Below are 11,063 nucleotides of genomic sequence, written 5' to 3'. Positions count from 1 at the left end.
TGTGTCCCTAGTAGCATTTAAGCCCTAACACTATGCTGCTAGCTCTTTCTACGTCTGTAAGGACCCTATCTAGTTACTAGATGTGCTTAAGCATATATCGCTAAACACTAGGTAAAGCCTCCTTACTATTATAATCTGTCTTTAGGCTACTACTAGTAACGTTATTAAGGAAAGGAAGTGTATCTAGCTAGTAATCCTTAAGAATCTTTGTTATAATTCTTTAGAAGACAGCTACTAAGTTAGTAGCCCCTTAAACTAGGGTATATCATTATAAAAGACTAATTACCATTATAACTAATGTTATATCTCTACTGTCTCTATGCAGTATTATCTAGTTATAACTAAAGAAGAAGTCTATAAGTAACATAATCTTATAACTAGCAAACCTCTTAGAGAAATTGTCTGTAGTTAGCAGAGTTCCTATATCTTAGATAGAGACCTTATTTATGTGTTAAGCATTATTAATAAACTAAAATATACTGTCTTTTTTAGACACTAAATGCTATAGGTTACTGTATTAGCTGTTGCATTACTTAAGTATTCCTTGTTCTAACCTGTTGTTTAACATCTTAACAAGTTCTCCTTCTAGGTTTCTTACAATAGGAAAGGTCTTAACCTGCTAAGCTTTATGTAGGATTGTCCTAATCTAGTATAGAGGAGAAACCTCCTTCTCAATTTGCCTAGATTTAGAAATTTAAAAGCTATAGCTGCTTCTCTGTTTAGGATCATTTTCTTAAAGAGTGCTATTTCTGCTAGGAACAGAGTATTGCTAAACTTCTGATCTCTTATTCTCTAATGAGTGAGCCTTTTTCCTCTTAGGAAATGGGCATATTACCTTTTAAATAAGTAATCAAAAGCTAAATATTGCGTAGTCTTAAACTAAGTATTAGCTGCTGTCGTTTATATGCAACTCTTTTCTCCTTGTCATAGGTTAACGTTCCTAGGTGCGTTAGTAATGTAAGAGCCATCGTTCCTTTCCTAGGTAGCACTAGCTCTAGTTGCTTAAGAAATAAAGTAAGCGTAATTAGTAGGAGACTAAAGGATTTCTCTTATCTGATTGTTAGAGTTTATAAGGGTGCTAACCTCTGCTAGGGATAGCTTCTCTCCGCCTATTGCCTAGACAAGCTCTTTAACGTCTTTATTAACACTAGGAGGTAGAGGTGTTTTACTCTTACTACCCTTACTAGCTAGTTAATCCTTAGCCTAGGTAACAATAGATTTAGCGTTAATTAGCTCCTTAGTGCGGTTTAAAAGGCGCTAGGTTTCCTTAGTATATTTATTGTCCCTTCTAAGTGCAGATTCCTTTAAGACTTAGCGCTGCTTATGCACCCTTTTTATAAAATTATAGATATTATTAAGTATAAATAAAGAGTAATCCTTTATGTCTAGCCTATTATGTATGTTAAAGGGACAAGGTCTTTGTTAACCTTTAGTAGTCCTAAGAAGAAGTAGTATCCCTCCTTAGAGGTTAGAATATTATTATTCTTTTAATATATATTACTGTATACTATAAAGTTAGTATAGTAGTATAATAGTCTAGGGAAGGCTTAAGAGGTTTCTTTAATATAGGCTTTAAGGAACGCTTAATTGCCTATGCGTTAAGCAGTGTCCTAGTCTTTCTAGTAATCCTTTATAGCGATCTAAAGCTTAACCTAATTATTTAGGGCGTATAGTTTTAAGCGTTTAATAAACCTCCTGCAGTAAGTATAGTAGTAGTTAGGGAGGACCCTAACCTTCTACTTATTACTTAATCCTCTGTTTTCTGCTATGCGGTTATAGTTATTAAGGAACTCTATAACCTCCTTTCTATTAAAGGATAGTTAGATAGACCTTCCCTTTATTAGAACAACATCCTACTAGCTGTTTCCTGTTAGGGAAGATAGTGTCTCTATAGAGTTAAAAGGGTTGTCTATAGTTGTTAGATAACCGACCTTGCCGAACCAAGTTGGGGGGTTTGGGGTTAACCTCGGTTAACTTAGGGGCTAGCGGCACCCGCACATAAAATGAGCCATTAAGACAGATAATTATTAATTAATCACCTTTATTATTATCTTTGCACATTAAGCATACTATCTAACAATAAGAGTCTTACTAACACTACTAGAATACCCTTTTAATATATTGCTATTAACTAGGCGTATTTTAATAATAATTCTTATATATTATATAACCTACACACCTTAGTTATATTAACTACAGACCTGCTGCGCCTCTCTAGACGTATAGGAGAAGATAGACCTAAACCAGACTATCCCTCTAAGGACTAAGCTACAAGTACCTAACGCCCTAGACATTACTAACTATAAGAGGAGGCTAGCTCTTAGCAATACTAAACAAGGAAACCCTTAGCTTCTAGAAATCCTATCTTAACTATTAGCTAACAGCCTAAAGGCATAGAAGGAAGATAATAACTATTAGAAGAGCTGCCTTAAATCCTACAAGATAGCAGATAGAGACTACTGCAAGAAACAAACTAACCTAGACAAGGTAGTAATATTTATCTAAAGCTTAGTATTACCTATCCTTATAAAGAACTGCTGCTAACTAGGTAAATTAATTTAAATATAGCTTATTAGCCTTAAACATATAGTTAGTATTAATGCTGAAAAAAAAACCATTACGCGCACGCTACTAATACCTAGCAGCCCTTAAACTAATGAGATAACCTAGGAGCTAGGATACCTAGCTCCTTAAGTATAATTATGCTGCAACTAACGCTAAAATAGAGGGTGTTGCTAAAATATACAATATATAAGACACTGTCTAAGACTTCTTAGATTTAGTAATAAAAATAGTGCTAACCTAGGTAATAACATTCTAGGACTATAGCAGATATGAACAAAACATAACTTATAAAGAAATAATAAAACGCTTCCAAGAGCATATAAGTAAGTACTACTCTAGGGGAGACAGTAAAGGGCGCCTTTGCTGCAGGGACAACTTAACTTTTACTACTAGTTAGTAAATCTACCCTAGACACTAATAGGGACGCCTCTTATGTTGTTAAAGACGCATTATCTACTCCTACTACACAGAGGAGATAGAGAAGACCTTGTAAAAACAGAACATTAGTTAAATAACTATATCTAAGCAGTACCTAAGAGGGGATACAGCAGCAGCTAGAGAGCAGAATGCCCTGCTTATAGACAACGCTATAGACTAGAAGATTGCTACACGTCTATAAAGATAAAGCACTAGAATAGTTTTACCCTACGTAATAGAATTGCTAGGATAGTATAATTTAGGATAGAATAAAATGCTAACCTTTAAGATTAGTTTAGATCTGCAAAACAAGCTTACACTAAGACACTAGCTATTAAGACATCCTAAACACTAGAGCCACCTCTATGATAACTACAGGAACAGAAGATATTAATAATTAATATAAGTCTAGTTAAAGAATTATACAATATAGAGCTACTAAGCTACCCTGTTAGAAACTCTTTATCCTTAACTTAGGATTATTAATCTATATACAAACAATAAGGACTAAATACAAGACTTTACTCTACCTACATTAAATAACTACCTATATAGGCAGGAAGCTCCTAGGTATAGATATAGGGATATAGCTTGGTCTTCTCTATCTATTAAATATAAGCCAACTAACTACTCTTAAATTACACAACGTAGTATAGTGTCTAGAATACTTTGCAGCCTTAGCTCTTTCTAACAACTACGTTAATAGGGCATCTGGTAGGACATAAAAGGAGATCTAACTTAGCTTCGATAAGTAGACAATACAGCTATTACATCCTTAGATAAACAATATAGATAATAGGTACTTAGGAACAGCTATAGGTAGTATTTGTAATACAATTAACACAAGGCTAAATACCTAAGACTACTACTGCTCTACTATAGCATAAGCAAATAGGGCACCCTAGAGCAGCTACTATTAAACACCTTATATAACATTCTTAGGGGTAAGAGTTAGGGATATTCCTACAGTCTAATGTAATGCTTGCAGATAAGCTAAGACTAAGAGGCAAATTAGTTAAATACTATAAAAAGCGAAAAAAGACTTAGGACGTAAACAATTAACTTCCACTTATATAAAGAAGGAAGCTTTACTAAAGAAAAGAGCTAATTACTTACTATTAATAGGCAATCTAGCTTCCTCTAGGACTTCTATTTTAAAGATAATTAACTAGGAAAGACAATTATCTACTTCCTAGACACTCTTACACAATTCCTGTTAAAACAATATAAGATCTAGGTTAAGGTAATTAAGTGTATAGTAAAATTACTATAATAAAACTAGAAGTATTAAGATAGTGCGCAGCATAATTAATTAGGCTTAAGCCTTCTGCACTAGACACCTAAACACAGAACATAGGTGCTAAATACTTAGGGGTGTAATAAAAGATAAGGTACGCACTATAAGATTAGACGTAAACCTACTATAGGAAATATAGCTAAAGATTATAAGGGCAGTAGTATACCTACACAACTAAAAACTAAGGTTATTAAATAACTAGAAAACACCCTATAATGTGTTCTTTACCTATACAGCTTAACTAGCTAGCCTAAATATATAAAGTAGGAAACTAAACTAGGCATATCTAAAATTTTATTAATGTAAAGCCTTTACTCTTATAAGTAACACCCTTTAAGGAAAATTATAACTCTAGTAACTAGACCTAAGAGTATAGGTAGGATACCTAGTAGGATACTAATCCTTAAACATATATTAGATATAGATTCTAACCTTAGTAAAGGTTATTAGTATAAGAGACGTAATCTTTAATAAGGATACTGTCTTTAGCAGCCAGACTTAGGACCTAATAGACAACCTTATGCACAGCACTCTTAAAGAGATAGCAACATAGACAAGAAGAGTAGAGCTCTGCCCTACTCTAAAATAAGGCTAAAATCTAGTTATTCTATAAGGACAACACTATTACATACTTAAATACTATAGAAGATTAACTAGGATATAATAATAGACAGAAAGCTAGACATATATATCTAACTCCTCCTCTAACTCTGCACTAGTTGCGCTGTTAATAAATATGTTATTGCTATCTTAATTAGTAAGAGGTAACAGCTAATTAGGAGTTAGTAGGTAGCACTAGTTAACTGCTAATTAGTCAGAATTAACGGTAGCGCAATCTTAAGGAACTTTACAAACTATCCTGTAGAAAGCTGCATTTATAGCTAGCATAGAAGGCAGATACATAGGCACATACTAAGGCAACAATATTAATAAGGCTAGGTTAAAACAAATACTAATAAAAGGGCTTAAGCCTTATTAAAGCTAACTCCTACTAGAGCTAACTGCACAATTAAACCTAGGGGACCACCTGCTTTACTGATAGTTTAAGGAAGCTAAGCAAGAGCACCTTAGTAGCTAATAGAACATAAAGTTATAGTCTAAAGTACCCCTAATAAAGACTAGGGTAGTAGGATACTAGATACTTAACTGTATATAGGTATACACGTACAAGCTTAATAAGAACTACTACCTACTTAAATATAAGGCGCAACTAGTAGTCTAAGGTAACTAGTAACAAAATATTACTTCTAAAGATACCTACGCAGTAATACTAGCTAGCAGGTCCTTTAGAATACTTATAGCAATTTTAGCAGCATATAACCTAGAACTTAAGTAGTTTAATGTTGTAAACGCCTTTAATTATATATTAATTAACAGAGAGGTCTATATAAGGATGCTACGTAGGTATTAGAAACTAGGTATAGTCCTACAGCTACACAAGGCACTATATAGACTAAGAGTCTCTCTACTTATCTAGCAAAAGGAATTTATATCTACTCTAATAAGCTATAGATTTGTAGTTATTCCCTATAAACCCTACTACTTACTTAAGAATAGAGTTACTATCTTCTTCTATATAGACAATATTATTATAGCTTATTACCTAACTAGAAGATATAGGGTAGACAAGGCCCTTAGCTATATTACTAACAAATACTCTGTTACAGAAGGAAATAATCTGTAATAGTTCCTAGGAGTAGAGATAACCTAAGATTAAGACAACCTAAGGATCCTCCTCTTACAGGCGTTATACATTAATAAGATTGTCTCCCAGCAGATAAGACAGACATACAACACAACACACTAATATTAAGTATTAAGCTTCTACTAAATAAAGGTGAAGCTGTAGCATTAGAAATTAACAAATACTAGAGAAAGATTAGATCTCTCCTCTTTACTGCAGTTACTACTAGGCCTAACATTGCCTTTGCCACATCTAGGCTGGCACAGTTTCTAACTAACCCTAGACAGCAGCACTATAACGCAGCAGATTAAGTACTATTGTACCTACAAGGAACACAAGACCTGTCCCTTACCTTTAGAGGCAACAAGCACCTAGTAGTTGCTAGTAATGCATTATTTGCTAATAATACTCTTAATAGGAAGAGCTTTTAAGGATATACTATTAAACTATACAGAAGACTTATTACCTAGAGAGCTAATAAACAAGACATAGTTACTACATTAACAACTAAAGTAGAGCTACTTACCCTAGCACAGGTGGCTAAGGAAGCTATCTTTATCTTATAACTATTGTTAGAACTTAGCATGCACCTCTTATAATTAACAGTTACTATTTAATATAATAATACCTAGACTATCTAATTAATTAATAAGGAAGTCTTAAAACTCTAAACTAAACTACGATATATAGATATTTATAACTACTAGCTGTATTAAGAGGTAAACAAAGGTACTATAATAGTAACCTATGTCCTATCTACTAAGATGTTAGCTAACAGACTTACAAAGGCTCTGCCTGCAAGTAAGTAGTTAACCTTTCTAAGGCAGCTAGGACTAGAGAAACATACTAAACAAAGAAAGCCAGCTAACACCTAGATAGAATTACTTAACTAAAAGCTCTCTAACCTAGAGGTTCAATAAGAGCCAGTCATGTCCAGCTTTAATTAGGGCCTTAAATCTAAGGGTGTGTGTCAGATAACTAACCTTACCAAACGAAGTTAGGGGTTTAGGGTTAACCTTAGTTAACTTAGGGGCTAGCGGCACACACACATAAAATGAGCCATTAAGATAGATAATTATTAATCAATCACCTTTATTATTATCTTCACACATTAAGCATATTATCTGACAATAGTAGTGTACATTAATCCTTAGTAGTCTGTTATTCTAAGTAGATAATAGTTTCTTGTAATTAAATTGATCTTAATTGCTCTGTCTGTGAAAGCAGCTTAGTACCTGTCTTTTATGTTCCCCTAGCACTAAGGAATAGGGCTAACCAGAACTGTGCGGATAATATATATAATAAGCATTAGAAATTAGACTAAGATAGTCCCTTAGCTAAGGCTTTTCTAGATTAACTAGATGCCCGCCTTGTTTTAAGCTTGTTTTCTGGTTTTCTAAATAATAGTTCTGATAGTAACGTCCTGGTCCAGAATTAACAGGATAATTCCTAGCCCGTGCCCCAGCCTTTAGAGTGGCAGATATTTAGATAATAACGTCCTAGTCTAGAATTAACAGGATAATTCCTAAACTATACCCTAGCCTTTAGAGTAGCAGAATTTCGATGTTACCTGCTATACCGTGCCCCCTAGTTAGGTTACTATTTTGTTCTAGTATAAGTATTAAAGCATCTTATTAGCAGGCACATTAGGAAGAATACTTATTAAGATTATTATTATTGTTAAGGGTTAGAGAGATAGGTAGTACGGTAAATGAATTCTATAAGTAAGTGTTTCTAGTTGTTGTCATCTGTGTTGTGCCTTGGCAGCTACTGTTAAGGCTTCTTATACCTTTCTGCCGGCCAGATTACGTACACGAGCTAAGCATCCTGGTTCTTACTAAGGCAGTCACCGTGTGCACCGGCACAGTGGTAGCTTATCTAACGCATGCGTTGTAAGGATTAGACGTAGGCCTTAGGGTTATCTACCTAGGCCTCTGTAAGAGTTCGTAGGCGACTAGATCGCCTTCTTAGTGTAACCTGTTTACTAGCAAGAGCATAGCTAACTTGTCTCTCTATAATGTTAAGGAGGTTAGCAATAAACCTGAAGGTGTGGCTGGCCTAACAGAGGGTCTGTACCGAGAGACGCTCATCTCGTAATAGGTACCGGTGGTGATGAGGGGTAGATAGCTTAGCAGATAGCTAAGACCATGTAGGCATAATTAAAGATAACACGTAGATGCAGGCAGAGACAGGTTTACATTGTATTATATACAGAAATAGGGTGGATTTAGGGTAGTTTAGTTAATAGGGTAATTCTAGATAACCCCTAGTTATGCCGGACCCACCTACACTACTTATGCCTAATACCATAGTACTTGTTACTGTTGGTGTTAAGATTCTAACAAATTCCTGGCCGAATGCCCCTAACCGTGCTCCGTGCGTTGACTAGAGGGGAGGAGCCATTTGAAATGCTCCTCCGGATTTGTTAGGCGCTGGGCCTACTATGGTCTCTGGCAAAAGTAGAGTCCTATAGCTAGTGCGTAGGCTAGTATACGGAACTGTTAATTACAGATATGTATAGACGATTTCTATCTTACTAAGACAAAGGTAGCCTGCTTATTGGTGTGGGACATGTTCTTAATTTCGGTAGAGGCTTCTAGAAACCCTTGTCGAATCCCTGTCTGCACTGGCCATAGGACTCTACTTTTACCGGAGACCATAGTAGAGGTACCTCTGCTAGTCTTAGCGAGCTACTATAGGGCTAGTCAGCTGGGACTATATAGAGGTGTTAGAGGTTTTTGCTAATACACTAGTAATTAGTCTTGTTACTACATACTACGTACCTTCATACACCTACTATCCTCTTTAACCCTATCCTCCCTTGTAATCGGCTTGTATACTCTTTACATTAGTGCTTACTATAGTAGCTAAGTGCTTACTATAGTAGCTTAGTGCTTACTGTAGTAGCTTAGTGCTTACTATAGAAGTTTAGTGCTTACTGTAGTAGCTTAGTGCTTACTGTAGTAGCTTTGTGCTTACTATAGTAGCTAAGTGCTTACTGTAGTAGCTTAGTGCTTACTATAGTAGCTTAGTGCTTACTGTAGAAGTTTAGTACTTACTATAGAAGTTTAGTACTTACTGTAGTAGCTTAGTGCTTACTATAGTAGCTTAGCGCTTACTGTAGTAGCTTAGTGCTTACTGTAGAAGTTAAGTGCTTACTATAGTAGCTTAGCGCTTACTGTAGTAGCTTAGTGCTTACTGTAGTAGCTTAGTGCTTACTGTAGTAGCTTAGTGCTTACTGTAGTAGCTTAGTGCTTATTGTAGTAGCTTAGCGCTTACTGTAGTAGCTTAGTGCTTACTGTAGTAGCTTAGTACTTACTGTAGTAGCTTAGTGCTTACTGTAGTAGCTTAGTGCTTATTGTAGTAGCTTAGCGCTTACCATAGTAGCTTAGTGCTTACTATAGTAGCTTAGTGCTTACTGTAGTAGCTTAGTGCTTACTATAGTATTCGGCAATTATAGTGTAGGTAGGTACGCTTAACAGAGGTGCTTAGCAGTGATTTATTTGTAAATTAAATTAATTACTAAGTACTTTGTGTACCTATTACAGGCATTAATTACTACCTAGAATTTATCTTTAATACTTAAGGATGGCCTACATTGTATTATATACATAAATAGGGGCATTTTAGTATAACATAACTATGTAAGATTTTATGCTAAATATGTAAAAAATACAATAAGAGTGTATAAATAATTATTAACTATTTAGATGGCTATTTTTCTATGTTGGTGGCTAGCCGCTACGTTAACTGAAGTTAACCACAACCTGGTTCGGCAAGGCCGGTTATCTACCAGTTTAATAGGGCCATTTCGGATAACTTAGATAGTATCCTAGTTATACTAGAGCCACCTTTAGTACTTTTACGGCTTTGCCGGATACTACAGTAGAATCTTATTAGACACAGCTGTAACGCTATTACGTTAGTGTCCTGGGTGAAAAATTCTACCGATATAAATAGCTAGCTAAGATTAATAATCTATTAGAAAATAGAGATTCTATATAAGTAACTTGTAAGCCTACACTATAGATTACCACCTACTACATCTCTACTATAAACACTTTAGATTAATTCTACTCTACTTCACTGTCTACTGTTAAACTCTCTACTATCTTAGCTATGCGTTTCCAGCTAGTCCATGTCCTTGCTGCCCTTGCAGTTGCCCTAAGCTTGGCCGCACCTACTGCTGATCAAGGAAAGGGTTTAATTAATCTAGTTACTACTGATCTCCAATTAAAGTACTATATTAGATCCTTAGACAAGGGCGTCGCTAAAATTAAACAGGGCTGGAGAGAACAGTCTAGAAGATCAAGCTTCTAGCCTTGATAGCATTAACAAGTAAGAGTTATATTCATGTTAACCCACCCTTACTAAACTATTTAGGCGTGGTAATAATTTTGAATTTGTTTTCACCCGTTTATTTGGAGGACTTGTACACGAGACTGGAGGAGTCTCTGTCTCTTTTCTCTACAAGGACAGAGTGGTTTTAATGACTGTTTACAACCACCTAAGCCACCAGATATCAGCACAAGTTAAGGATTACACTAAAGGCATAGACGTTATAGTCCTACCAGTACCCTCGCATTAGAATAGAACGGCCTCTTCAAGCTGTACTATTTGATTTTGGCGATAGGGGTGTCTTTAGCTGGAATTAAAATTCCTAGGCATTTAAGTGTCAGGCCCCTAGTCCCCAGGTGCTCCGCACCAAGACTAAAGACCGAAGGCCTGGTAAATGGAGCAGGGGTGGCGTATCTATATAACCTGGCTAGATTGCTCTAATTACTTAGGAGCGATTTGTCTATCTATAACCTACAATTTTACTCTCTATCTTTAAGTGCCTAATAACGTGCCACCCCTCCTAAAAGGGATCCTAACATTTAAATTGCTCCCTAAAATACGTTGTTAAAATGCAGACTAGACAATAGAGCTAATAAGTAACCTAGTCTAAAAGCAGTTAACCTTTAGGTACACCAGTGCCCTCTAGATTTATTATTAAGGAAGACTCTGCTACCGCTTGTATCTAAAGCCAACCTCCCTCTGCTAAAGGAGACGTTGTAGAGAACTCTAGTCTAGCTAAAGGTAGAGTAAATAAGCAGAGAC

At 35.5% G+C, this 11,063-nt stretch overlaps 2 protein-coding genes across 2 annotated transcripts, besides 28 other annotated features; both read left to right on the top strand.

The window, feature by feature from the left end:
- Positions 1-919: part of a mobile genetic element that runs on past the window's edge.
- Positions 914-1,919: a dispersed repeat.
- Positions 1,491-1,540: a tandem repeat.
- A 6-nt stretch (positions 1,920-1,925) lies between the features above and the next one.
- Positions 1,926-1,983: a dispersed repeat.
- Positions 1,984-7,099: a mobile genetic element.
- Positions 3,217-3,258: a tandem repeat.
- Positions 5,031-5,094: a tandem repeat.
- Positions 7,094-7,568: a dispersed repeat.
- Position 7,569: 1 nt separating this feature from the next.
- Positions 7,570-7,829: a mobile genetic element.
- Positions 7,623-7,646: a tandem repeat.
- Position 7,830: 1 nt separating the features above from the next.
- Positions 7,831-8,108: a mobile genetic element.
- A 20-nt stretch (positions 8,109-8,128) lies between these two features.
- Positions 8,129-8,277: a dispersed repeat.
- Positions 8,278-8,311: 34 nt separating this feature from the next.
- Positions 8,312-8,382: a mobile genetic element.
- Positions 8,383-8,404: 22 nt separating this feature from the next.
- Positions 8,405-8,443: a dispersed repeat.
- A 91-nt stretch (positions 8,444-8,534) lies between these two features.
- EKO05_0006146 (uncharacterized protein) lies at positions 8,535-8,708 on the top strand (the record flags this gene model as incomplete). Its single annotated transcript, XM_059636746.1, has 1 exon — positions 8,535-8,708. One exon carries the CDS (start codon positions 8,535-8,537, stop codon positions 8,706-8,708), a length of 174 nt encoding a protein of 57 aa, XP_059492729.1.
- Positions 8,586-8,625: a dispersed repeat.
- Positions 8,626-8,811: a mobile genetic element.
- Positions 8,812-8,980: 169 nt separating this feature from the next.
- Positions 8,981-8,989: an inverted repeat.
- Positions 8,981-9,049: a mobile genetic element.
- Positions 9,041-9,049: an inverted repeat.
- Positions 9,050-9,399: 350 nt separating this feature from the next.
- Positions 9,400-9,546: a mobile genetic element.
- Positions 9,402-9,598: a dispersed repeat.
- Positions 9,599-9,606: 8 nt separating this feature from the next.
- Positions 9,607-9,754: a dispersed repeat.
- A 6-nt stretch (positions 9,755-9,760) lies between these two features.
- Positions 9,761-9,851: a dispersed repeat.
- A 189-nt stretch (positions 9,852-10,040) lies between these two features.
- Positions 10,041-10,077: a tandem repeat.
- Positions 10,078-10,082: 5 nt separating this feature from the next.
- Positions 10,083-10,551, top strand: EKO05_0006145 (uncharacterized protein; the record flags this gene model as incomplete). Its single annotated transcript, XM_059636745.1, has 3 exons — positions 10,083-10,201; positions 10,248-10,301; positions 10,347-10,551. 3 exons carry the CDS (start codon positions 10,083-10,085, stop codon positions 10,549-10,551), a joined length of 378 nt encoding a protein of 125 aa, XP_059492728.1.
- An 81-nt stretch (positions 10,552-10,632) lies between these two features.
- Positions 10,633-10,636: a direct repeat.
- Positions 10,637-10,844: a long terminal repeat.
- Positions 10,637-11,063: part of a mobile genetic element that runs on past the window's edge.
- Positions 10,639-11,063: part of a mobile genetic element that runs on past the window's edge.

The sequence above is a fragment of the Ascochyta rabiei genome, chromosome 10 (genome assembly GCF_004011695.2).
Source record: "Ascochyta rabiei chromosome 10, complete sequence".
In the NCBI taxonomy this organism is placed as follows: domain Eukaryota; kingdom Fungi; phylum Ascomycota; class Dothideomycetes; order Pleosporales; family Didymellaceae; genus Ascochyta; species Ascochyta rabiei.
The sequence above is the reverse complement of the archived record's forward strand: the minus strand, read 5'-3'. Positions and strand labels throughout refer to the sequence as shown.